Genomic DNA, 26,623 nt, shown 5'->3' with positions numbered 1-26,623 from the left:
TCAAACAAATCCCATACTATTATTCCTGTCAGATCTACTGGAGTGTCTAGTTGGGAGGGGCTAGACTATAGCCTGGGTACCAGTCTGTGTTATCATTCCACATGTGTTCGCATGACACGGAGTACATGGAGTGGAATGCTAGCAAAACAGGTTCTGGATTTCAGGCTAGCTAGATTAGTGTGACCCTTTGACCCTGTGCCCTTTGACCCATACTTGACCCTCAGACATCCCTGCTATACCTCTTTTCTTGCCGTTCGTCCGTCCGTCCAACTGACCTATCCCACTTATCATGAACTGCACTTTTTAACCTGATTTACGGATATCACTAGTTAGGAAATATTACTGACAAATATTAATATTAAGACTAGGTAATAGCATCAAATAAGTTATTTAGCATTTCATGTAGAAATTGGATTTTTTTTGTGACTCCATTGTGTGATGAACCATTGAAAAGGGAATCCAAGCTGTCATGTTTTTATAACTGTATATCAGTGCAAACCAAAACTCCTGTCATTTTTAAATACAGTGAAATGCTTTGTGTTGGCTTGTGTTTGTTTGTAATACCTATTACCTATGTAACGACGAGGAAAGAGCATCAGTTTTATACCAGGGTTTCTGCTATGTGGGAGGGGTGAAGACACTGTTCATTCTATTGAATATAGTTCTGTCTCATACTGTTCATTCTATTGAATATAGTTCTATGTCTCATACTGTTGGCTCTATTGAATCTAGCTGATGGGTGATGGTGGAGGTTCTTATGGGCTCTGTGTAGTTGGAAGGGTTCATCATTAGTTTTAGACCTCGCGCCTCTCCTCGACGCTTCATAAAACACCCAAGATTATCATTTTGGTGCTTTTGTTTTAATAAAGGAAATGAAAAAAGGATTTGGTTGTCTGTTTTATATTTGTCATAACTAATGGACTAGTGTACACGCACGCACGCACGCACGCACGCACGCACGCACGCACACACACACACACATACACACTATTTGTCAGAAGTGCAGCACTTGGGCTATTTTGTAAATGTTTAGGAAACAAACAATTAAAGTTAAATGATTTCCTATAAAGCGGCGATAACAGATGGGGATCTATACAGAGGTTGTCGGTCTCATCACATGGGGCAGATCTTGATGCTGTCGGATGTCTGGCTGAACTGACCCAGACCAAAGTCCAACCCAACACCAACTCCACTACCCACTCCGAAGGCCGCGTACAGCGGCTGTGTAAAGTTAGCACGGAACGTGTGCAGGTGCGCCATGCTCTCTGCCACGCTATAGAACGCCAGGGTGCCTGCGGTGAGGTCCAGGAACAACCCCAGACGCGGCGAGTACGTCACCGGGATATCCCTCTTCTCATTGGCATGCATTGCCGTGCAACACGTATCCGACAGCTCCAGGCTCCATGATTGGGCGTTGTAGCCAAGCCCCACCCTGGCATCCGCCCCCTTCCTGCTCAGGGCTCCATAAGCTACGCCCATGGATGACCCCTTCCCCCGCCAATCCACCTCCCAGTAACAGCGCTGGGCGGACAGGGGGGCCTGGCACAGCACCTGGGTCCAGCCGTCGAAGCGTTGGGGGCAGTCTGGGTAGGGCTGCCCTGCCCCCTGTAGGGTGGCCTTGGTGTTACCCTCCGACAGGCTCAGACGCCGGTGGGCTGTCCTCATGTCTAGGGTCAGGGTACAGGCATCTGGGGGAAGGGAGAGTGGAGGGATGGATGAATAGTTATGGTATGGGGATAAGGTCTTTGCAGATTTGGTAGTCAGCTGTTTTTGCTGTATAATGAGCCTCTTCCTTCCCTTTGGCCCCAACTTTCTGAAGTTTCCAGATCTGAAAGTTGGAATCAAAATGGTGGACGCTACACTGCTTATACCTACCCAGACCCTTCAGATCTGCAAACATGGAAGGGTGAGGGCCAAGGAGACAGGGTAGGGAGCTAACTGGAACAGCCTGCATCTGTATATATGTTAAGCTGTTCTATACTCACACTGCAGGAACTCCTCTCTGCTCCTGGGCTCTGGGGCCTGGATGCTGGAGATGTCTATCTCCCTCACTACAGGAGACAGAGGCAGCATGAGGGGAGAGGATCACAACCAGTGGTGGAAAAAGTACCCAGCTTGAGTAAAAGTATACAGTAGATACCTTAATAGAAAGTTATACAAGTAAAAGTGAAAGTCACCCAGTAAAATACAACTTGTATTCTAAAAGTATTTAGTTCTAAATATACTTAAGTATCAAAACTGAAAGTATAAATCATTTCAAATTCCTTATATTAAGCCAAGCAGACAGTACCATTTCTTGTTTTAAACATTTACAGATAGCCAGGGGCCCACTCCAACACTCAGACATAATTTACAAAAGATGCAAATGTTTTTAGTGAGTCCGTCAGATCAGAGGCAGTAGGGATGACCATGTGTTCTCTTGATAAGTGTGTGAATTGGACCATTTTCCTGTCCTGCTAAGCATTCAAAATGTAACGAGTACTTTTGGGTGTCAGGGAAAATATATGGAGTAAAAAGTACATTATTTTCTTTAGTAAAAGTTGTCAAACATAGAAATAGTAAAGTAATGTACAGCTACCCCAAAAAACTACTAAAGTAGTACTTTAAAGTATTTTTACTTAAGTACTTTACACCACTGATCACAACAAGGGTAACCGTAAGTATAGGGCAATATGTTTTCCTCAGATGAAGAATTGGAGGATGACGAAAAGGAATGAATGATGACTCACATGCAGGGAAAGCTGGCATCTGATTCATGATGGGGTCAGGGGTCGGCGGATCCAGGAAGAGGCTGGTATTCACTTCTGGTTGGGATTCAGTCAGAGCACCCATCTCCCCTGTCGAAACAGAAAGGCTAGTAAGACCAGGGTGTATGACCTCTGATGGGGTTAAAGGTCAAGGGTACATTATACAGTGTCTACACTTGTGAAAGGCTAGTAAGACCAGGGTGTATGACCTCTGATGGGGTTAAAGGGTTGAGGGTCGGGACCATAGAGATAGATAGAGGACTCATCTTTGTATCTGTGCCATTTAAGAGTCTGTGACAGCATAGGCAGCGCCATTGAGGCAATCTCCATTTTCACGATTGGCTGATCCGTCCTGATGACCCGGTTGTACATGACTCCAGTGAAGTTGGAAGTCCCACCCAGTTGACTACGTTAAAATGGTGGAAGCCCTCAATGGTGCTGCCCATGCTAATACAGCCTTTTGGCCACTAGAGGCCTCTATCATTCTCTCTGGTAGGGACTCACATGGGTTAACTCCACCAGTGTTGTTGTTGACTGGTCCTGCTGCCGGTGTGGCACGTCGATGGGAGCGGAAGAGACTTGCTATGGAGCCCATCCGGCTGAAAGCTCCTGAGGCTGGGGTGGCTTGGGTAACAGCACGGGGGGTAGGGCTGGGGGTGGGTTCTGGTCTGGGTGTCTCTCTCCGGCTGGGAGTAGGGCTGGTTCTGGCTGGCTCTCTCCGGCTGGGAGTAGGGCTGGTTCTGGCTGGCTCTCTACGACTTGGAGTAGGGCTGGTTCTGGCTGGCTCTCTACGACTTGGAGTAGGGCTGGTTCTGGCTGGCTCTCTACGACTTGGAGTGGGGCTGGGGCTGGGGCTGCGTCTGCGCGTCTCTCTTCGACTTTGGGTAGGGCTATTTCTGGCTGGTTGTCTCCGGCTCGGAGTGGGATTAGATCTGCCGCTTGGTCTGGGGGCTGCCTCTCTGGCTGTGGAGAGACGAGAGGTATTACTGGGTGAGCATGGCTTGGTGAGTCTAAAGGCGTCCGCATACATTGGTTCGGTTTGCTTCTAGCAGAACTCGGTCTGTTGAAACGACCTTTGCTTGAAGAACTTCAATATTACTGTTTTGTCCCGCTTGAGCCACCGTAGCAACAACATATCCAGTAACACTTCCTCAAAATAGAATAATAAAGATAAATCAAGAAATCTGTAATAAATGTTGACGTTTTTGCCGAGGAGGTCCTAGTCGTGCAATTTTACATCTAACTAAAATGTTTGGTGCAGTATTTCTCAAGTGAAAAAATTTGCATTAAAACTAGCCAACAAACAATCCCGTCCATAGCTCCCACTCCTACTAGGAGCAGTACCTAGTCCAGTAATACTGTTGACCAATCACTGGTAGTCCTCTGTAGCTCAGCTGGTAGAGCACGGCGCTTGTAACGCCAAGGTAGTGGGTTCGATCCCCGGGACCACCCATACACAAAAATGTATGCACGCATGACTGTAAGTCGCTTTGGATAAAAGCGTCTGCTAAATGGCATATTATATTATATTATATTACTGACGAAGGGGCGTGGACTTCAGCTACCGAACATCGACTTGCCTCAATACATTTTTTGGTGTGCACGAACAGCCCCAAAAAACTGCTGAAGACCAAAATGAACCAAAACGTCACAAAATGTAGTCATAATATATGCACAAACTGTTTAGACTGCGACACATACAGTATGCTTCCCAGTCTAAACAGTTTACGACACATTTTTGTGACGTTTTGGTTCATTTTGGTGTTCGGCAGGGGTTTCCTTGGCTGTTTGCATACACTACATTTTTTCTAGATGCAAGTTGAAGTTCGGTAGCCGAAGTCTACGCCCCTTTATCGGAGATTGGTCAACAGGACTTCTCTTAGTAAGATTGGGAACTATGGGCGGGATTCTTCAATTAAGTGTTTGTCGTTCAACGAGAGACGACTAGTTTTCATGCACATTTTTTCACTTGTGAAATACTGCACCAAACATCTTAGTTAGATGTGAAATTGTGCAACTAAGACCTCATTGGCAAAAATTTGCACATTAATTACAGATTTCTTGATTTATCTTAGATTAATTCAGACTATTTTGAGGAAGTATTACTGGGTATGTGGTTGCTACGGTGCTTCAAGAGGGACAAACAATAGTAATATTGCCGCTTTTTCCTCATTTTTCAAGCGAAGGTCTTTAGGGAGTATGTGAGCACAGACGTTCACTTCGCCTAGACAAGTTTTGCTAGGAGCAAACCGAACCTACAGTGAGGGAAAAAAGTATTTGATCCCCTGCTGATTTTGTACGTTTGCCCACTGCCCAGAAATGATCAGTCTATAATTTTAATGGTAGGTTTATTTGAACAGTGAGAGACAGAATAACAACAAAAAAATCCAGAAAAACGCATGTCAAAAATGTTATAAATTGATTTGCATTTTAATGAGGGAAATAAGTAATTGACCCCCTCTCAATCAGAAAGATTTCTGGCTCCCAGGTGTCTTTTATACAGGTAACGAGCTGAGATTAGGAGCACACTCTTAAAGGGAGTGCTCCTAATCTCAGTTTGTTACCTGTATAAAAGACACCTGTCCACAGAAGCAATCAATCAATCAGATTCCAAACTCTCCACCATGGCCAAGACCAAAGAGCTCTCCAAGGATGTCAGGGACAAGATTGTAGACCTACACAAGGCTGGAATGGGCTACAAGACCATCGCCAAGCAGCTTGGTGAGAAGGTGACAACAGTTGGTGCGATTATTCGCAAATGGAAGAAACACAAAAGAACTGTCAATCTCCCTCGGCCTGGGGCTCCATGCAAGATCTCACCTCGTGGAGTTGCAATGATCATGAGAACGGTGAGGAATCAGCCCAGAACTACACGGGAGGATCTTGTCAATGATCTCAAGGCAGCTGGGACCATAGTCACCAAGAAAACAATTGGTAACACACTACGCTGTGAAGGACTGAAATCCTGCAGCGCCCGCAAGGTCCCCCCTGCTCAAGAAAGCATATATACAGGCCCGTCTGAAGTTTGCCAATGAACATCTGAATGATTCAGAGGAGAACTGGGTGAAAGTGTTGTGGTCAGATGAGACCAAAATCGAGCTCTTTGGCATCAACTCAACTCGCCGTGTTTGGAGGAGGAGGAATGCTGCCTATGACCCCAAGAACACCATCCCCACCGTCAAACATGGAGGTGGAAACATTATGCTTTGGGGGTGTTTTTCTGCTAAGGGGACAGGACAACTTCACTGCATCAAAGGGACGATGGACGGGGCCATGTACCGTCAAATCTTGGGTGAGAACCTTCCCTCAGCCAGGGCATTGAAAATGGGTTGTGGATGGGAATTCCAGATTGACAATCACCCAAAACACACGGCCAGGGCAACAAAGGAGTGGCTCAAGAAGCAGGACATTAAGGTCCTGGAGTGGCCTAGCCAGTCTCCAGACCTTAATCCCATAGAAAATCTGTGGAGGGAGCTGAAGGTTCGAGTTGCCAAACGTCAGCCTCGAAACCTTAATGACTTGGAGAAGATCTGCAAAGAGGAGTGGGACAAAATCCTTCCTGAGATGTGTGCAAACCTGGTGGCCAACTACAAGAAACGTCTGACCTCTGTGATTGCCAAACGGGTTTTGCCACCAAGTACTAAGTCATGTTTTGCAGAGGGGTCAAATACTTATTTCCCTCATTAAAATGCAAATCAATTGATAACATTTTTGACATGCGTTTTTCTGGATTTTTTTGTTGTTATTCTGTCTCTCACTGTTCAAATAAACCTACCATTACAATAATAGACTGATCATGTCTTTGTCAGTGGGCAAACGTACAAAATCAGCAGGCGATCAAATACTTTTTTCCCTCACTGTATATGTGTGTAGTGTATATTGATGTGTGTAGTGTATATTGATGTGTGTAGTGTATATTGATGTGTATAGTGTATATTGAAGTGTATAGTGTATATTGATGTGTATAGTGTATATTGAAAATCAGCAGGGGATCAAATACTTTTTTTCCCTCACTGTATGTATGCGGACGCCTTTATGATTGCATAGAGAATGAGTGGAAAAGAGAGGCGGTTGAATAGGTTTCATACACTCTAATGATGACTGAATTTGTAGTATTGGTCAAGCCCACCTAGGGAGGTGGTCAGGTGATACATTCATGGAATTGATATCTGCAGTTATTCTTAAGAGGTTCATGATTTGACACAGTACTGATGGAGGAGACAGGAAGGAGGACCATACACAGATGATAAGGAAATGTTCCCCTTGTGAGGCAGGCCAACCTGTGGAACCAGTTATGTGATGACAGTTCACAAAGAAAATCTGGGCTTTTCTCTGTGTGTGTGTGTGCTACCTGGTTCTCTCTCCTCTCTCCTCGGCCGGTCTCTGTCAGCTAAAGGAAAGAGGTAGAAGAGAGTTTAAACCCCTTGCACGCATGCAAACACACACACACACGCAAACACACCCACAGACGTCTCACCTCGTGGTTCATCTCTACTCCTAACATCCTGAGAGAGCAGGCCTACACCTACAGGAGACATGATTTAAGCTAGAATAGTTAGAAGACAATATGTCATGATGTAATGTTTGATCCTGATCCTCATAGTGAGATTTGGGATGAAACTAGCCACATGACATCAACCTACCACGTGAGTTAGGACCTCGAACCGCCACGGAGACAGTCGGTGTGGGAGCTGAAACACACACATCATTATGTGTCATTCAATGACCTATCACAAACCACATGTTACAACCGATACAGGAAACAGTGGCTAGAGTACATACCTGCAGGACGGCTGTTTGTTGTTGTTGTTTTGGATCCCAGACCAGAAAACACTGTGGAATAATGGAATAGTCATTGAAAAGGAAAATTCGCAACGCTCGCTCACCGCTAAAAACATATTGTTCTATTTAAACAATTATTAAAAGCTTGACGTTTTGGCCTTCATCAGTGGCCTTCATCAGGAAAAATACATAATTATTCCAGGTTATGTATTTCATATCCAAACTGCACAATGAATGATGACGACCAAGCACTCAACTACACAAGTCATAGACCAGCAGTAAAAGGAACAGACACTGAGTATAAAGCATCTCCACTGCGGAAATGAAATATTGCCTTTCGACACATTATTTGCTGTTCACTGAAATATCCAATTCAGATTAATTCACAATCTCACTGAATTATGAAAGACCAAGTCATGCTACCCATAAAGAACGGAGAAAACTACTCACAACTCATAAACCCTCCCGTCTTCTGTCCGCCATTTTTTTTGGCTATGATGGGGAAAAACAGTGCAGTGAGTAAGTACAGTCTGTCAATCGCCGATTTAAATGTTTATTGGTAATCGATGGCTTCTTGCTCTGGTCGAGGGCATTACGAGCAGGCTTGCTTATGCTGAGCCTTCTTCAAGAAGAGGAAGTTCAACTTCTTCAACAGGCCACACGTAACACCCTGGACCAGAGCTAGAGACATCCTCTGGACTAGAACTTGCCTTTGTCTCCTAAGGTGAACAGTGTTGTATCATTCACTGAAGAGAAGGATGAGAAATAACATTTTATTAACACATTGACATTGTACTGGTCCGCTGATATCAGTCTATAACATAGTGCGGAAAAAGTACTCTGTCTTTATAACGATGTTTATAGTGAACGAGGTAATGGTGATCTCTGCTAGTAGTGCCTTTTCTGTGTGTGTGTGTGTGTGTGTGTGTATAGTTTGTGTGTTATGTGTGTATAGTATGTGTGTGTGTGTGTATAGTGTGTGTTTGTATAGTATGTGTGTGTGTGTGTGTGTGTGTGTGTGTATAGTGTGTGTGTGTGTGTGTGTGTGTGTGTATAGTATGTGTGTGCGTGTGTGTATAGTGTGTGTATAGTGTGTGTGTGTAGTGTGTGTTTGTATAGTATGTGTGTGTGTGTGTGTGTGTGTGTGTGATAGTGTGTGTATAGTGCGTGTGTATAGTGTGTGTTTGTATAGTATGTGTGTGTGTGTGTGTATAGTGTGTGTGTGTATGCGTGTGTGTATAGCATGCATGTCCTCCACTCTGACACACCTGTCTTGGTGATCTTGCCCAGTTCCACGTTGCACATGTCCTCCACCCTCTCCCGTAGGTTCAGGATGGCTTCACGTACAGGCTCAAACGTAGCCTCTGGATTGGCCACCACACACGGCAGATCATTACACTCAAACGGGCTGCACAGAGACTCACAGGTCTGGAGGGAGGGTGGGGGGGGCACACGAGGAGGAGGAGGAGAGGAGGATGGGGGTGGAAGAGGGCAGAGATGGAGAAAGGAAGACAGAAAGAGGAGAGGAGAGGAGAGGAGAGGAGAGGAGAGGAGAGGAGAGGAGAGGAGAGGAGAGGAGAGGAGAGGAGAGGAGAGGAGAGGAGAGGAGAGGAGAGGAGTCATTTAAGAAATGATCCCTTTTGTGATAGAAGCATGACTAGGGCTGTTTATTAACTATTGGCCCATCCCAGCCATTTCCAATACGGCCATCAACCAGCTGCATGCAGCCAAATTGGATCAAAAATTCATAAAAGGGTCACAGAAACAGAAAAGCGTCCTACCTCTAGGAAGTGGATGTTGTCTTCACAGCGGAACACCTCCTTCATGTCCTTGTCTCTCCTCTTCAGCTCAGAGATCTCGGCCTCCAGCTTGTCCACCACGTCCTGGGCCTCGCTTACTTTCTCCTGCCCAGCCTGGTTCATCACACCCTCCACCAGCTCCTGGAGCCTCTCCACCGAGCGCTGGAGCTCCGACAGCACCATCTCTGTGTCACCATGTACCCTGTCTGCTGAGCGCTGGGGACACAAACGCAGGTATACACACACTGGTATGGAGGTGCATAGAAAGGTACTCATTGAGGAACACAAACGCACACACACACACGCACACACACACACACACTGGTGTGTTGTGGTGTGTGTGTGTGTCCTAAGCCCTTACCTTCGTTGCCTCCAGCATCTTCTTCATCTCTTTCAGCTCTCCTTCTCTTTCTTTCAGTCTCTGATGATTCTCTGTCTGCACCTCAGCCAGCTCTTTCTGCAAAATACAATACACAGTCACAGTCACTTAAACTGACTCCTGAATGGACTGGAATGCAGTCTGGAATGCTCACTGGCCCACAAAGACAACTACATAATCACCTAAGATATGGCACCACCTTACAGTGCACACACAGACACACACACACACACACACACACACACACACACACACACACACACACACTTCACCACAGAAAAGGCTGAATGAAAGGCAGTTTCTAGGTGTGGACAGATCAGCTGTGATGGGACATAGTCAGCCCAGCAACCTGTATGGATGTTTTGATTAGACTGTATTTTTTAGATGTTTTTCCTTTGTGAGTCTGTACATGGTGTTGTGTCTGATTAATATAATAATACTAATAATAATAATATATGCCATTTAGTAAACGCTTTCATCCAAAGTGACTTACAGTCTTGTGTGAATACCATATGGGTGGCCCCAGCGGGAATCAAACTTTGGCTTTGCATGCAGTGCCATGCTCTACTCACAGAGCCACACAGGACCTGATTGGGTGTTGTTTTGTTGTAAAGGAAGTGTCATGAGTAACCTTGCCTGAGACCTGAAGACTTGCATTAGCTCCCAGAGCTAATGCCTAGCCTTTGGTTCAGCAGGATAACACAGTATTGTGCCAGGCAGTTGATCACATTGGTGGGAGGATATGTGGTATGGTGGTGTCTGAGGGCTTACCTGTCTCTCCATGCGCTCTGCCTTGGTGGAGGTGGTCTCATGGTCCTTGTGCTGGTTACTGGTGCACAGCCAGCACACAAACATCTGGCACTGGCGACAGTAGAACTCCTGCAGGTACTTGTGCTCGGTACAGATCTTCTGCGCCAGCTTGGCCGTGGGTGCGATCAGCTCATGCTTTTTCAACGCCGCTTTCGTCTGATGCGGTTTCAGGTGGGCCTCGCAGTAGGACGCCATACACACCAGGCAAGACTTCACCGCAGCCCGCTGGTCGCCAGCGCCGTGGCACGTGTCACAGGGCACGGCCATGGCTGGCAGCTGGCTGGCAGCACCACCACAGGGACCTCCCTTGGCTCTACCCATGGTGTTGGCACGGTGGGCGCTCCGGATGGACTCCCTGGCGGAGGTGGTGAGGGCCCCCTTGCGGAGCTGCTCCACGGCCTCTGCCAGCATGGTGTTCCTGGATAAGGAGGGCTTGGGACAGAAGATCTGGCGGCACTGGGGGCAGCTGTAGACTCCGGGGGAGCGAGGGTCGTCCTTGCTCCAGTAGTCCTTGATGCAGCCCATGCAGTAGCTGTGGCCACACGGGATGGTGACTGGCTCATTGGGGAGGTCCAGGCACACAGGACAGTTGAACTGCTCCTCCGTCCATAGATTACCACTCATAGTGAGACCGCAGGTAGTAGAGGTGACTGTAGACTATTACAAAGAGAGACAGAGAAAGAGAGATATGTAGCTACAGAGCAGAGGCACACAGAGATGTGAGGTATAAGAGGCAGGTATGAGACTGTCCAGGGTGGCAGTCAGAGATGTGGTGATCTCATATGAGATGGAACAATGGTGTTGTCAGGATAAAAGGAAGACAGGTAGAAGGGCGGGGCTAGAGTCACAAAGCTGGTTTAGGGAGAAAAACAGGAAGGGGATGAGTTTCCTTGTGATGTCACATAGCTAGAATAGAAGGTGACCAGCATGATACAGTAACATAACAAAAAAGAAAGTCACATGCTTCCTTCCTTCCGTATCAGCTGATTATACCTAGACCATTCCACTCTAGGTTAACTTTCTCTCTCTCTTTCTCTCTTTCTCTCCCTCCATCTCTTTCTCTAAAAAACAACACAGTGTGCGAAAACAGCCGCTAGGTGGAAGTGGTGATCTGACCAAGCCTGTCTTTAAACAGTGGAGGCCACAGGAGGCTGGTGGCACCTTAATAGGGGACGACAGGCTCGTGGTAATGGCTGGAGCGGAATCAGTGGAACGGTTTCAAATACACCAAACACATGGTTTCCTTGTGTTTGATTCCATTCCCTTTACTCCATTCCAGACATTGTTATGAGCCATCCTCCCCTCAGCGACCTACACTGGTAGAGGCCTACCATCCTCACTGTCTGTATGTATCATGTACTTTTGACCAATCAACCTTCCCTTCTATTGCTGTCTTGCTCCATAATATCCATCCATTGTTATAGCTTCTACCTCCACTGTAAGGTATGCAGTTTCATTCTCTTAATGCCAGGCCTAATTCAGTTCATTAGCATCTTAGCTGGGCGTTGTAGGTTTGGGTTATTAGCATACCTGTGAAAGGACAGATGCTGATAGGTGCTCAGGTCTCTGTCTGTGTGAGACTAGCTGTAATTGCCTTGTTAAAGTGTTGAGTTACAGGGTGCAGGAATGACCCATGTCTGTGTACTGTTAGAGAGTTGGAATAAAGAGGGATTGTGCTCACTGCTCAGCAGCGGGTGGGCTAATCTAGACAGGATTCTCTGTGTTTTAGTATTGGCTGCTCACTGCTCAGCAGCGGGTGGGCTAATCTAGACAGGATTCTCTGTGTTTTAGTATTGGCTGCTCTCTGCTCAGCAGTGTGGGCTAATCTAGACAGGATTCTCTGTGTTTTAGTATTGGCTGCTCACTGCTCAGCAGAGGGTGGGCTAATCTAGACAGGATTCTCTGTGTTTTAGTATTGGCTGCTCTCTGCTCAGCAGAGTGTGGGCTAATGTAGACAGGATTCTCTGTGTTTTAGTATTGGCTGCTCACTTCTCAGAAGAGGGTGGGCTAATCTAGACAGGATTCTCTGTGTTTTAGTATTGGCTGCTCACTTCTCAGAAGAGGGTGGGCTAATCTAGACAGGATTCTCTGTGTTTTAGTATTGGCTGCTCACTGCTCAGCAGAGGGTGGGCTAATCTAGACAGGATTCTCTGTGTTTTAGTATTGGCTGCTCACTTCTCAGAAGAGGGTGGGCTAATCTAGACAGGATTCTCTGTGTTTTAGTATTGGCTGCTCACTTCTCAGAAGAGGGTGGGCTAATCTAGACAGGATTCTCTGTGTTTTAGTATTGGCTGCTCACTTCTCAGAAGAGGGTGGGCTAATCTAGACAGGATTCTCTGTGTTTTAGTATTGGCTGCTGATCACAGAGTGCTGAAATGGCTTGATCATCAACACAGTATCTTCACCCCCTACCTAGTACCTGCCAGTGTCTAGAAGGCTCTATAGTCTTGAAACATCACCTCACGTGTCGGCTATTTCCTTCTGGGTTTCCTTTCAGTACCACAGTCTGAGAGAGGGGTGAAGGCCTATGTAGTCCCGTGTAGCTCAGTTGGTAGAGCATGGCTTACAGCGCCAGGGTTGTGGGTTCGATTCCCACAGGGGACCAGTATGAAAAAAGTATTAAAATGTATGCACTCACTACTGTAAATCGCTCTGGATAAGAGCGTCTGCTAAATGATGTAAATGTACTACGCAAACTCTTGGCTGTTGCATTTTAAGCGTAGTTTACCATTTTGCCCAGCAGAGGTCCCACTTCACTGAGATTATTGTAATAGTAATTTAATACTGTTGAATTAGAACGTTACGACCTCAGATCCCTTCACCAGCCTTAGAATGCTAATCACGGAGACCCTTGAATTCAATCAAAATGGAAAATTCACTTTGTATACGTTGTTTCAGTGAGACTGGAGATAAGAGCGGACATCTTGTGAAGGTCACAGAGAAGGGTAGGAGGGAGGAGAGTGGTTCCTTTATTGGGAGATGCGGAGAGGAGATACAGTATCCATGAATTAGTCTAATCTAATCAGACTGGCCACTACTCTCTGGATATCTTGCGTTCCTGCTGATCATTCTACACTGTGTTACTAACAGAGATAAACAGGGGCTGTGTTCAGAAAGGGAGGAAACGTTTTGAAATGGTGTAACAAGCAGGGGCTACCTGAACTTGTCCAATAAGGACGCAGATTTTAGTTGCAAAATGTTTCCTACGGTGTGCCCTGTTGAACACAACACAGGTCTCAGTAGAAACAGGAGGGGTTTTCTAACTGATGTTTGATTGGCTATGGAACTATCTTATTTTGTTGAATCATATTTCACGGGAAGCAATGATCATGTCCGATAGGTTTTATTGTGAGTGACAGACAGACAGACAGACAGACAGACAGACAGACAGACAGACAGGGTTTGGGTTCCATCTTGGGGCAGCACCTGTCAGGTCCCTGTCTGTCAGTGTCACTGGGCGACGGCAATGACAGGGCGGACTGACTGTGACTGCTGGACCCACAATGCCCTCTGTGTCTGGCCTCCTCAGTGGTCTCTTTGTTCTGGGCCTGGTGGGTTGGCAAAGCTACAGACACAGAGACAGACTGAAAAACTCATCCCTAACACTCCTCTTTCTGACAGAAATGGCCTGTGTGTGTGTGTGTGTGTGTGTATGCCCATGTGTGTGTGTGTGTGTACGTGTGTATGTGTCCAGAGCCTAATGACACAATGAGTTCCAACATATCATGCAGCAGAATGTAGGGCAACATAAGAAGCAGGAAGCAGTTTGTTCTGTATGATGTCATAGGTTGTGTTCCCTGTAACCTGTCCCTCCCTCATCATTGTCTTTGGCTGAATGTCACCTGGTTTAATCCTGTACTGTTTAGGTTAAGGCTGCAATCTTTCCTGAAAATCTCAAACTAGCTAGAGAGACTATAGAGACACAGATACTATAGGTAGGATCATCAATCTTCTGGATTTCCAAGGACCACAACATTAAAGTTTCTTGTTGTGGTCGACAAAATAAAAAACGCTGATGGACATTTGTACTGTTCTGGGTAAGTGATTCAGAAAATGAAATCCCTCATATTTATTCATAAGAGATTGAGGGGGTTTAAAGTTATTGTTGTTAGAGGAAATGAACAGACTGTAGAAATGTAAGCTGTAGAGGATAAACAATATGAAGAAATGACTGACTGACTGTGTGTGTGTGTTTGTTGGGTGGGGGGGGTGAATTCCTGAGGCCTGTTTTGAGTGGCAGATTAACAGAGGTTTCAGCATGTTTTATCACGTTGTCACCACGCCAGACCCATTCCATCCTCCATCTCTCCCTCCCTCCTCTGCAATCCGTTCTATGACTTCTACCATCTTATGAAAGGTTTACACACACATACAAGCATTCCCACCTATAGCAGACCACATTTAATAGATTCATGATATCTGTTGTCTGGGTGTAGCAGTTCTCTCTCTCTCTCTCTCTCTCTCTCTCTCTCTCTCTCTCTCTCTCTCTCTCTCTCTCTCTCTCTCTCTCTCTCTCTCTCTCTCTCTCTCTCTCTCTCTCTCTCTCTCTCTCTCTCTCTCTCTCTCATCACTTCACTATTTGTTTTAATGTGAATGGAAATGAAGGGGAGATGGGTTGGATAATTGACCAAACACAACCTGTTGCCAATGCTGATAGCCATACACCTCTGCATATCGGTATTTCAACTCATCATTTTTCCAGGTCTTTATATATGCTGCCCTATGCACCAGCCGGCGTGAAGGGGATGACTGAGTTTATATTCTCAATCACATGCTGAAGTGACTAGGTTTATGTCCCAAATGGCACCCTATTTCCTGTTTAGTGCACTACTTTTGACCAAGATCCACAGGGCTCTGATCAAAAGTAGTGCACTGTGAATGGAAAAGGGTGCCATTTGGGAAGCAGCCTAGCTGATTAGAGCTAACTTTGTCTTTATCTGAGGACCTAATGTTCTTGCTGAGTCTATGATTCATTTGAGGACACTGCACCTGTGTTGCATCCTGCATCAATTCATTTAGATAACCTTATGTGCTGCGGAATGGCACTAACAGCATCCGTAATTACCTGGGTATTTACATTTATCTTCACATTATTAGCATGGTCTGTGGCCCAAATGGCATTTTATTCCCTATTTAGTGCACTACTTTTGACCAGAGCCATATGGTCCACTACATAGGGAACAGGATGACATTTGAGATGCATCCATGGCTTCCTCCCGGTCCTAGAATGATGACATGGCTATTCCTAGATCAAGGTACCTAATCTACATTTCTAAATGATTGGACCTACGCATATATCAGCCATGGTAATAGTATTCAAAGTATTTTTTACTCCATATGCCTGCCATAGTACCTATAGGCTCCTTGGCATAAAGAACCAGATGGTTTGTTCCTCCCATCAGAGACTCCTTGGCATAAAGAACCAGGAGGTTTGTTCCTCCCATCAGAGACTCCTTGGCATAAAGAACCAGGAGGTTTGTTCCTCCCATCAGAGACTCCTTGGCATAAAGAACCAGATGGTTTGTTCCTCCCATCAGAGACTCCTTGGCATAAAGAACCAGGAGGTTTGTTCCTCCCATCAAAGTCTCCTTGGCATAAAGAACCAAGTTTGTTCCTCCCATCAGAGACTCCTTGGCATAAAGAACAAGGAGGTTTGTTCCTCCCATCAGAGTGAGGTCTCCTTGGAGGGGGAGACCGCCTGTGTGACTCACCATTATAATAAATCATAGACTCAAGAGTGGAAACAAGTGACACAGTAATACTGTGTAGTTAACGTCCTAGAGAATGATGAGGGTAAATAACAGGATTTACGATGTAGTTTTCGGTTGTATAAACATAGTGAACATGTGGATTATCATTGATACATTGTCTGACTGATCTCTGTAGACACACACACACACACACACACACACACACACACACACACACACACACACCCCCACAGGACGTCCTTCACCCACCCCCTAATCCACAACATCTGTTGGGAAATGGATGGCTTCCTTCTATTTAATGGGAAAGCCAATACACAGTCCCAGACTATTAAAATACTATCACAATCCATCAGGACTTAATACAAACACCATCAATCATAATATTGAGTCACCAGCCTTATGAAATGACACTGTCACTGTCACTTTGGCTGCCGAGACTGTAAGTATCTGACAGACTGATGTTGGCCTGGTAAGTTACAGTGAGGGAAAAAAGTATTTGATCCCCTGCTGATTTTGTACATTTGCCCACTGACAACGAAATGATCAGTCTATAATTTTAATGGTAGGTTTATTTGAACAGTGAGAGACAGAATAACAACAAAAAAATCCAGAAAAACGCATGTCAAAAATGTTATAAATTGATTTGCATTTTAATGAGGGAAATAAGTATTTGACCCCTCTGCAAAACATGACTTAGTACTTGGTGGCAAAACCCTTGTTGGCAATCACAGAGGTCAGACGTTTCTTGTAGTTGGCCACCAGGTTTGCACACATCTCAGGAGGGATTTTGTCCCACTCCTCTTTGCAGATCTTCTCCAAGTCATTAAGGTTTCGAGCCTGACGTTTGGCAACTCAAACCTTCAGCTCCCGCCACAGATTTTCTATGGGATTAAGGTCTGGACACTGGCTAGGCCACTCCAGGACCTTAATGTGCTTCTTCTTGAGCCACTCCTTTGTTGCCTTGGCCGTGTGTTTTGGGTCATTGTCATGCTGGAATACCCATCTATTACCCATTTTCAATGCCCTGGCTGAGGGAAGGAGGTTCTCACCCAAGATTTGACGGTACATGGCCCCATCCATCGTCCCTTTGATGCGGTGAAGTTGTCCTGTCCCCTTAGCAGAAAAACACCCCCAAAACATAATGTTTCCACCTCCATGTTTGACAGTGGGGATGGTGTTCTTGGGGTCATAGGCAGCATTCCTCCTCCTCCAAACACGGCGAGTTGAGCTGATGCCAAAGAGCTCCATTTTGGTCTCATCTGACCACAACACTTTCACCCAGTTCTCCTCTGAATCATTCAGATGTTCATTGTCAAACTTCAGACGGGCATGTATATGTGCTTTCATGAGCAGGGGGATCTTGCGGGCGCTGCAGGATTTCAGTCCTTCACGGCGTAGTGTGTTACCAATTGTTTTCTTGGTGACTATGGTCCCAGCTGCCTTGAGATCATTGACAAGATCCTCCCGTGTAGTTCTGGGCTGATTCCTCACCGTTCTCATGATCATTGCAACTCCACAAGGTGAGATCTTGCATGGAGCCCCAGGCCGAGGGAGATTGACAGTTCTTTTGTGTTTCTTCCATTTGCGAATAATCGCACCAACTGTTGTCACCTTCTCACCAAGCTGCTTGGCGATGGTCTTGTAGCCCATTCCAGCCTTGTGTAAGTCTACAATCTTGTCCCTGACATCCTTGGAGAGCTCTTTGGTCTTGGCCATGGTGGAGAGTTTGGAATCTGATTGATTGATTGCTTCTGTGGAGAGGTGTCTTTTATACAGGTAACAAGCTGAGATTAGGAGCACTCCCTTTAAGAGTGTTCTCCTAATCCAGCTCGTTACCTGTATAAAAGACACCTGGGAGCCAGAATTCTTTCTGATTGAGAGGGGGTCCAATACTTATTTCCCTCATTAAAATGCAAGTCAATTTATAACATTTTTGACATGCGTTTTTCTGGATTTTTTTGTTGTTATTCTGTCTCTCACTGTTCAAATAAACCTACCATTAAAATTATAGACTGATCATTTCTTTGTCATTGGGCAAACGTACAAAATCAGCAGGGGATCAAATACTTTTTTCCCTCACTGTATGACTTTGTATGTAAATGTGTTTGAATTGTTTTTCTAAGAGGCATCCAGGGGATACATCTAACAATACAACACATTATCAGTTGAGTAATAAAAAATAAAACACTTATTGTACGTCTGTGTTGAATGTACGTCGTGGTCCTCTGTAGCTCAGCTGGTAGAGCACGGCGCTTGTAACGCCAAGGTAGTGGGTTCGATCCCCGGGACCACCCATACACAAAAATGTATGCACGCACGACTGTAAGTCGCTTTGGATAAAAGCGTCTGCTAAATGGCATATTATAATTTATTATTATTATTATTATAATTTATATAATTTTTATATTATAAATGAGGGTATTTACTAAATGCAGGGCGACATATACACTAGATGGTGCTAACTGCTGATGTACTACTCTAGGGGCTGAGGTACGACTCTAGGGGCTGAGGTACGACTCTAGGGGCTGAGGTATGACTCTAGGGGCTGAGGTATGACTCTAGGGCCTGAGGTATGACTCTAGGGGCTGAGGTACGACTCTAGGGGCTGAGGTACGACTCTAGGGGCTGAGGTACTACTCTAGGGGCTGAGGTATGACTCTAGGGGCTGAGGTATGACTCTAGGGGCTGAGGTATGACTCTAGGGCCTGAGGTATGACTCTAGGGGCTGAGGTACTACTCTAGGGGCTGAGGTATGACTCTAGGGGCTGAGGTACGACTCTAGGGGCTGAGGTATGACTCTAGGGGCTGAGGTATGACTCTAGGGGCTGAGGTACGACTAGGGGCTGAGGTATGACTCTAGGGGCTGAGGTATGACTCTAGGGGCTGAGGTATGACTAGGGCCTGAGGTATGACTCTAGGGGCTGAGGTACGACTCTAGGGGCTGAGGTACGACTCTAGGGGCTGAGGTACGACTCTAGGGGCTGATGTACTACTCTAGGGGCTGAGGTATGACTCTAGGGGCTGAGGTATGACTCTAGGGGCTAAGGTATGACTAGGGGCTGAGGTACGACTCTAGGGGCTGAGGTAATACTCTAGAGGCTGAGGTATGACTCTAGGGGCTGAGGTATGACTCTAGGGGCTGAGGTATGACTCTAGGGGCTAAGGTATGACTAGGGGCTGAGGTATGACTCTAGGGGCTGAGGTATGACTCTAGGGGCTAAGGTATGACTAGGGGCTGAGGTATGATTCTCATGATCAGAATTGGCTGCCTGTGTAAATGCAGCCATTGTAGCTTCTTCTTCTTCTTCTTCTTCTTCTTCTTCTTCTTCTTCTTCTTCTTCTTCTTCTTCTTCTTCTTCTTCTTCTTCTTCTTCTTCTTCTTCTTCTTCTTCTTCTTCTTCTTCTTCTTCTTCTTCTTCTTCTTCTTCTTCTTCTTCTTCTTCTTCTTCTTCTTCTTCGAGAGAGAGAGAGAGAGAGAGAGAGAGAGAGAGAGAGAGAGAGAGAGAGAGAGAGAGAGAGAGAGAGAGCGCCAGGTTGTGCATGAATCGGTTGATTGCAGGTGACAGGTTTCACACAATTTATCTCGGGCGTAACCTAAGGGTTACAAATCAACCGTGATCTCACGCTAGGATGTTTTGGGGGGGAGGGAGTACCGTAGCATCACAAGTCAGTGTGGATCTGGATTCTCTCTGACAGGTTTTGGAATGGAGGGTCAATGGTGTGTGTCTCAGTAGTAATAACAATCTGATGCCATTCAGTGAGACACTTGTAAGCGATACAGGCAAAGTGGGCAAGCTGGGACTTATACAGTACTCGTGATGAAACAGTCAGTTTGGAGACAGTGTGTGTATGATGTACGGGAAGTATAGCTTTGTTTTCTGGCCTTAATGGCCATACATACTCTTAAATCTCTACCCGGTACAGCCAGAAGAGGACTGGCCACCCCTCAGAGACTGGTTCCTCTCTACCCGGTACAGCCAGAAGAGGACTGGCCACCCCTCTGAGATTGGTTCCTCTCTACCCGGTACAGCCAGAAGAGGACTGGCCACCCCTCAGAGACTGGTTCCTCTCTACCCGGCACAGCCAGAAGAGGACTGGCCTCCCCTCAGAGACTGGTTCCTCTCTAGGTTTCTTCCTAGGTTCTTGCCTTTCTAGGATGTTTTTCCAAGCTACCGTGCTTCTCCCTCTGCATTGCTTGCTCTTTGGGGGTTTTAGGCTGGGTATCTGTAAAGCACTTTGTGACAACTGCTGATGTAAGGGCTTTCTAAAATACATTTGATTGTATCCATACTGTATGTGTTGGCCAACTCTGCTCTTATTGTTGCCATGCACCATACATGTATGTAAGAAGACCGAAGTTGGCCTCAGCACAAATACAGTATGGATACGTGGTGACTGTAGGCAAAGAGCAAGAGGCTAACTGAATGGTAGTGTCTTTACAATGGAGTAATCAACCAAGCTTCCTAGTGATGTAGTGAGGCTAACTGAATGGTAGTGTCTTTACAATGGAGTAATCAACCAAGCTTCCTAGTGATGTAGTGAGGCTAACTGAATGGTAGTGTCTTTACAATGGAGTAATCAACCAAGCTTCCTAGTAATCAACCAAGCTTCCTAGTGATGTAGTGAGGCTAACTGAATGGTAGTGTCTTTACAATGGAGTAATCAACCAAGCTTCCTAGTGATGTAGTGAGGCTAACTGAATGGTAGTGTCTTTACAATGGAGTAATCAACCAAGCTTCCTAGTAATCAACCAAGCTTCCTATTGATGTAGTGAGGCTAACTGAATGGTAGTGTCTTTACAATGGAGTAATCAACCAAGCTTCCTATTGATGTAGTGAGGCTAACTGAATGGTAGTGTCTTTACAATGGAGTAATCAACCAAGCTTCCTAGTAATCAACCAAGCTTCCTATTGATGTGATGTAGTGAATGTAGAAGGGGTCAGTTGACAGATGTTTGGCACCAAAGTTCATTTTTATTCATTTTTTACAATGTACAATATACAAAAATATAGAGTACCAAAAAATTCACAGTGTCTAAAAGGCAGTGATTAAAAAGTCTCAATTCACAAATCCAACAGTCATGTTTGTAACTCTGGAAAAGAGAAATAGCTTGTGAGCAGGACTACAATACCTAGCTGACAGTACCACCTGGTTAGGGTGCAGAGCCCTCCGATTGGTGTTTTTCGAACATGCAACAGCAGCATGTTCAATCACGATGACACAACGAAGTGAGGGTGTCCTGTGAGTGTCCACAACAATTAATGTACAGTAATATTTAGTTTTTTCATTTGAACACACACACACACACACACACACACACACACACACACACACACAATGAAACTCATTGAAATAAATGAAGAGGGTTGTATCTTGAAATTTGAGGGTAACAGATACCATGGAAGCTAAACCTATGTGTGGCTACATTACTACAGTCGTGGTCAAAAGTTTTGAGAATGACACAAATACTAATTTTCACAAAGTCTGCTGCCTCAGTTTTGATGATGGCAATTTGCATATACTCCAGAATGTCATGAAGAGTGATCTGATGAATTGCAATTAATTGCAAAGTCCCTCTTTGCCACGAAAATCCACTTAATCCCAAAAAAACATTTCCACTGCATTTCAGCCCTGCCACAAAAGGACCAGCTGCCATCATGTCAGTGATTCTCTCGTTAACACAGGTGAGAGTGTTGACGAGGACAAGGCTGGAGATCACTCTGTCATGCTGATTGAGTTAGAATAACAGACTGGAAGCTTTAAAAGGAGGGTGGTGCTTGAAATCATTGTTCTTCCTCTGTCAACCATGGTTACCTGCAAGGAAAAACGTGCCGTCATCATTGCTTTGCACAAAAAGGGCTTCACAGGCAAGGATATTGCTGCTAGTAAGATTGCACCTAAATCAACCATTTATCGGATCATCAAGAACTTCAAGGAGAGAGGTTAAATTGTTGTGAAGAAGGCTTCAGGGCGCCCAAGAAAGTCCAGCAAGTGCCAGGACCGTCTCCTAAAGTTGATTGGGGCACCACCAGTGCAGAGCTTTCTCAGGAATGGCAGCAGGCAGGTGTGAGTGCATCTGCATGCAGTGAGGCAAATACTTTTGGAGTAAAGTCATTTTCTCTGATGAATCCCCTTTCCGATTGTTTGGGGCATCCGGAAAACACCTTGTTCGGAGAAGACAAGGTGAGCGCTACCATCAGTCCTGTGTCATGTCAACAGTAAAGCATCCTGAGACCATTCATGTGTGGGGTTGCTTCTCAGCCAAGGGAGTGGGCTCACTCACAATTTTGCCTAAGAACACAGCCATGAATAAAGAATGGTACCAACACCTCCTCCAAGAGCAACTTCTCCCAACCATCCAAGAACAGTTTGGTGACGAACAATGCCTTTTCCAGCATGATGGAGCACCTTGCCATAAGGCAAAAGTGATAACTAAGTGGCTCGGGGAACAAAACATCAAAATGTTGGGTCCATGGCCAGGAAACTCCCCAGACCTTAATCCCATTGAGAACTTGTGGTCGATCCTCAAGAGGCAGGTGGACAAACAAAAACCCACAAATTCTGACAAACTCCAAGTATTGATTATGCAAGAATGGGCTGCCATCAGTCAGGATGTGACCCAGAAGTGAATTGACAGCATGCCAGGGCAGATTGCAGAGGTCTTGAAAAAGAAGGGTCAACACTGCAAATATTGACTCTTTGCATAAACTTAATGTAATTGTAATTATACTTCAGTATACCATAGTAACATCTGACAAAAATATCTCATAACACTGAAGCAGCGAACTTTGTGAAGACCAATACTTGTGTCCTTCTCAAAACTTTTGAGCATGACTGTACATTACAGGGCTGAACATTATGCTACATAACATCTAGGCTGGTCCCAGATCTGTCATTACTACATTACAGGGCTGCACATTATGCTACATAACATCTAGGCTGGTCCCAGATCTGTCATTACTACATTACAGGGCTGCATATTATGCTACATAACATCTAGGCTGGTCCCAGATCTGTTTGTGCTCTTGCCAACTCCATTAGTCATTGTCAAGCCAAGCGACAATGAGTGACGAGGGGTTGGCATGACAGCACAAACAGACTGGCACTCACATCAAATCCAGGATGGAGAAGAACTCAAACCTTGGTTACTGACAGGTACAAACCTCCATCTCTGTCTTGATATTTCCAAAACATATGAATTTTTACAACTAGAAGCCTTTAAAAACACAGAAAAGCTATACAATATACATTATACAAACCATACTAACTTTAGGTTTCATTGACTCTAGCATGGAACAACATCTATGAACAAATTAACTCTTGAGATTTGCTGTTTTAGAAAACATGACACTTTGCATTCATCGAATGGAGAATGAATAGTTTGAGAACCTTTCCAGTACACTTCAAGGCTCAGTATCATTTAGTTGAAGATATCGCACCATCAGCTTAGATTTGGCTCAGATCTGTAACTCATGAACAACTTGAATGTGACTGGAAGAGATGGGTTAATCAGCATTACTCTAATACCATCACATTAATACTCTCCACACTCACAGTAACATTTACAACAATGAATGACCCAGCAACACACACACACAGGGTATCTCTTTTCATGGCCGGTGTTACCATCTTCTTCTGCAGATGATTACCAAAACATGATCCAGTATTTTGATCCAGTATTGTGATCCAGTATTGTGATCAAGTGGAAGCGGTGCTGAGTGATCCAGTATTGTGATCCAATGGAAGCGGTGCTGAGAGTGATCCAGTATTGTGATCCAGTATTGTGATCCAATAGAAGCGGTGCCGAGAGTGATCCAGTATTGTGATCCAGTATTGTGATCCAGTGGAAGCGGTGCTGAGTGATCCAGTATTATGATCCAGTGGAGGTGGTACTGAGTGATCCAGTATCTGCCATTGTCATTTTTGGGTGCCGGTGCAGGTACTTACAGGATTAGAAACCCCTTAAGAGGCCATGGCCACGTCACATTTGGCACCCTATTCCCTACATAGTGCACTCCTTTTGACCAGGGCTCATTGTACTATATAGGGTATAGGATGCCATTTGGGACGTATCCCAGGAGTCCTTGGGCTGCTCAGTTGAAAGCAATACCAGCCCCTCGCTCTCTTTCCCTCTCTGTTATTCCACAGTGCGGGAGCACCGGACCATGAGGCTGATCTGATGCAGTGTGTCAAATCAGACAGTAGGAACAAGTGGGTAAGCAGGAGTATAACAAACGTGCCATAGTGTCAGTGAGTTCTGCACTATCAACATCATGCGGTCCTCTGTAGCTCAATTGGTAGAGCACGGCGCTTGTAACGCCAGGGTAGTGGGTTCGATCCCCGGGACCACCCATTCGCAAAAATGTATGCACACATGACTGACTGTAAGTCGCTTTGGATAAAAGCGTCTGCTAAATGGCATATTATTATTATTATTATCATAAAGTAGATTGTTAGAGCTGGAAGGTGTCTTGGTCAGCATACTCAGCTACAGTATCCTTTGGGAACGGTTGACTTTGCCGTCTATACTCCTCAGATCAAATGTGAAGTCTGTGGGTTTTTGTGATATACATGATCTGATACTGTAGGGTTTTAACGGTGTTGTTTTAGAACAGATTCCACAAGTAGTGAATCTCCATATTGAACCATAAGGCTGCTACAGCCCAGCTCCCTCACAAGACTCCAACTCCCAGCATTCCACATGGTCCAGTCTACTTCCTGGTCTTGAGATGAGTTGCTGTACTGTACAGTAGAGCAGAAAAACAACGTCATAAAACAGTCACATCAACTGAACAGTCACAATGATACCAAATGATTGTCCTGTTGGTTGACAGGCACAGTTCAACCTCTGTCCGCACTGGTGATTGAGAAGAACGTGCACGGTTGGGACCTTGAGAGGGCACACCCAGTTCAAGGGTCATTAACACAGCTCCACCTCACTGTAGCACAGCACACACTCAAGGGAGGAGAGGTGGAGAAGAGAGGAGAGGAAACAATGAAGGGTCTGGTGCAGGAGTGTTTCCAACTTCCCATAGAGATGAGTTTGGGCTGGGGGGTCAAGTTGGGGGGGGGGGGGTTGGGGTCCTGTCTCAACTGTGGTGCATATAGTTCCTGCAAGGCGAGTCGGGGTGGAAGGGGTGGTCGTATTTACCCAGGGGTGCAGGGTAGTAGGTGGTGGTGTACACATTATTCTGGGGGAGGGAGGGGAGGGGCGAGAGGGGCGAGGGGAAGAAGTTGCAGCTCTCGTCCGGGAGAAGGTTGTTCTTGTTCAGTGTCTGTGGAAGACAGAAGGGAACAGAACAGGGGGTGTTCAGTAGGTGCAACATGGAAGAAAAGGTTTCAAAAGGCAAGAGGCGCTATCTGATCTCGTCCAATGATAAAGCTCATTTTTGTTTCCAGTTTAACTTCCCTGCATCGCCCCACTGTACCGCCCACTAACACACAGGGAGAATCTCCCTCCTCGCCTCCTCCTCAAAACCCATTGGAGGAGAAGGTCAAAGGGGAGGGACCTCTGGCTTTGGGTCTTGAGAAGGAGGTGAGGAGAGGACACAAGGAGTATGCAACTGAGATTCTCTCCCACAGTTACCTCATACTGTATCATGACACACAGACCCGATCAATCACACACAGATAGTATAATACATCAAACTGTATCAACAAGCAGACACGATCAATCACACACAGATGGACTAACGATCCCTTTTGGGGGTCTCAGACAGACAGACCATGGTGTCAATCACTGGTAACCATGGCGAGAGGCAGCAGATGACACAGGAAGGACATAAGGGAGTGTTTGTGTGCGTGCGTGTGTGTTTGTGTGTGTGTGTGTGTGTGTGTGAGGACACAGCCAGAGAGCAGACGTGAGCTAATTAATTCAGGTAATGGCTCGATTAATCAAACACAGCTGTGAGAGTCTTGCCCTCCTTTCTGATAGGTTAACAGGCTAATGAACACATTAATAAAGAGTGGGAGGCAAACAGACAGTACATCACTGGGACATCACAAGGGCGGGACGAACGGACACAGCTATAGCTACAGGCTGCTATCTCTCTGCTATCTCTCTGCTATCTCTCTGCTCTCTTTCTGCTCTCTCTCTGCTTCTCTCTCTGCTCTCTCTTGCTGCTCTCTCTTGCTGCTCTCTCTCTGCCATTCTACCAAAGAGCAAAATAGACTAAATCAGACAAGCAAGGACTACAATGACCCGAGCATTTGAGGTCTGATATTTGGTATTTGAAGCAGACCTACGTTCAAATAGTATTTACTTTATTTCAAATTCTTAATCTGTGCTTGATTGGGCTTGCCTGGTGCAATGAAACCCATCTGGCACTCCAGGCAGATTTAATTAAAAGCTCAAAGTATTTGAAAGAAAACAAATGTTATCCATCTGAACCTGCA

General features: G+C 45.5%; 2 protein-coding genes across 3 annotated transcripts in view; both read right to left on the bottom strand.

Annotated features, from left to right (window-relative positions):
- Nucleotides 1-920: 920 nt before the first annotated feature.
- trim25l (tripartite motif containing 25, like) lies at nucleotides 921-11,278 on the bottom strand. The gene is made up of 13 exons (XM_045215559.1): nucleotides 10,479-11,278; nucleotides 9,690-9,785; nucleotides 9,311-9,544; nucleotides 8,798-8,957; nucleotides 8,240-8,275; nucleotides 7,530-7,580; nucleotides 7,391-7,438; nucleotides 7,225-7,272; nucleotides 7,099-7,137; nucleotides 3,252-3,710; nucleotides 2,730-2,837; nucleotides 1,986-2,051; nucleotides 921-1,688 (listed from the first exon to the last, which is right to left on the bottom strand). The coding sequence occupies exons 1-13, from the start codon at nucleotides 11,139-11,141 to the stop codon at nucleotides 1,114-1,116; spliced, it is 2,583 nt and encodes an 860-aa protein (XP_045071494.1). The 5' UTR covers nucleotides 11,142-11,278; the 3' UTR covers nucleotides 921-1,113.
- Nucleotides 11,279-25,303: 14,025 nt separating this feature from the next.
- sema5bb (sema domain, seven thrombospondin repeats (type 1 and type 1-like), transmembrane domain (TM) and short cytoplasmic domain, (semaphorin) 5Bb) overlaps nucleotides 25,304-26,623 on the bottom strand; it is a 77,774-nt gene continuing 76,454 nt past the window's right edge. For both annotated transcript variants that reach the window (XM_041899120.2, XM_041899119.2), the window contains exon 22: nucleotides 25,304-25,503. In XM_041899120.2, the coding sequence (XP_041755054.1) occupies nucleotides 25,318-25,503 (186 nt within the window). In that variant the 3' untranslated portion in view covers nucleotides 25,304-25,317. The remainder of the gene's footprint in view (nucleotides 25,504-26,623) is intronic.

Source organism: Coregonus clupeaformis, unplaced genomic scaffold (assembly GCF_020615455.1).
Source record: "Coregonus clupeaformis isolate EN_2021a unplaced genomic scaffold, ASM2061545v1 scaf0471, whole genome shotgun sequence".
NCBI classification, from domain to species: domain Eukaryota; kingdom Metazoa; phylum Chordata; class Actinopteri; order Salmoniformes; family Salmonidae; genus Coregonus; species Coregonus clupeaformis.
This window is presented reverse-complemented; position numbering and strand designations above follow the sequence as displayed.

Excerpts from the sequence above, each read along its gene's own strand:
- trim25l (XM_045215559.1), bottom strand. The coding sequence starts at position 11,141 with ATGAGTGGTAATCTATGGACGGAGGAGCAGTTCAACTGTCCTGTGTGC. Across the intron at positions 9,786-10,478 it reads CAGAGCGCATGGAGAGACAG|AAAGAGCTGGCTGAGGTGCA; the intron begins GTAAGCCCTCAG and ends TGTATTTTGCAG. Across the intron at positions 7,439-7,529 it reads AACAAACAGCCGTCCTGCAG|CTCCCACACCGACTGTCTCC; the intron begins GTATGTACTCTA and ends TGTGTGTTTCAG.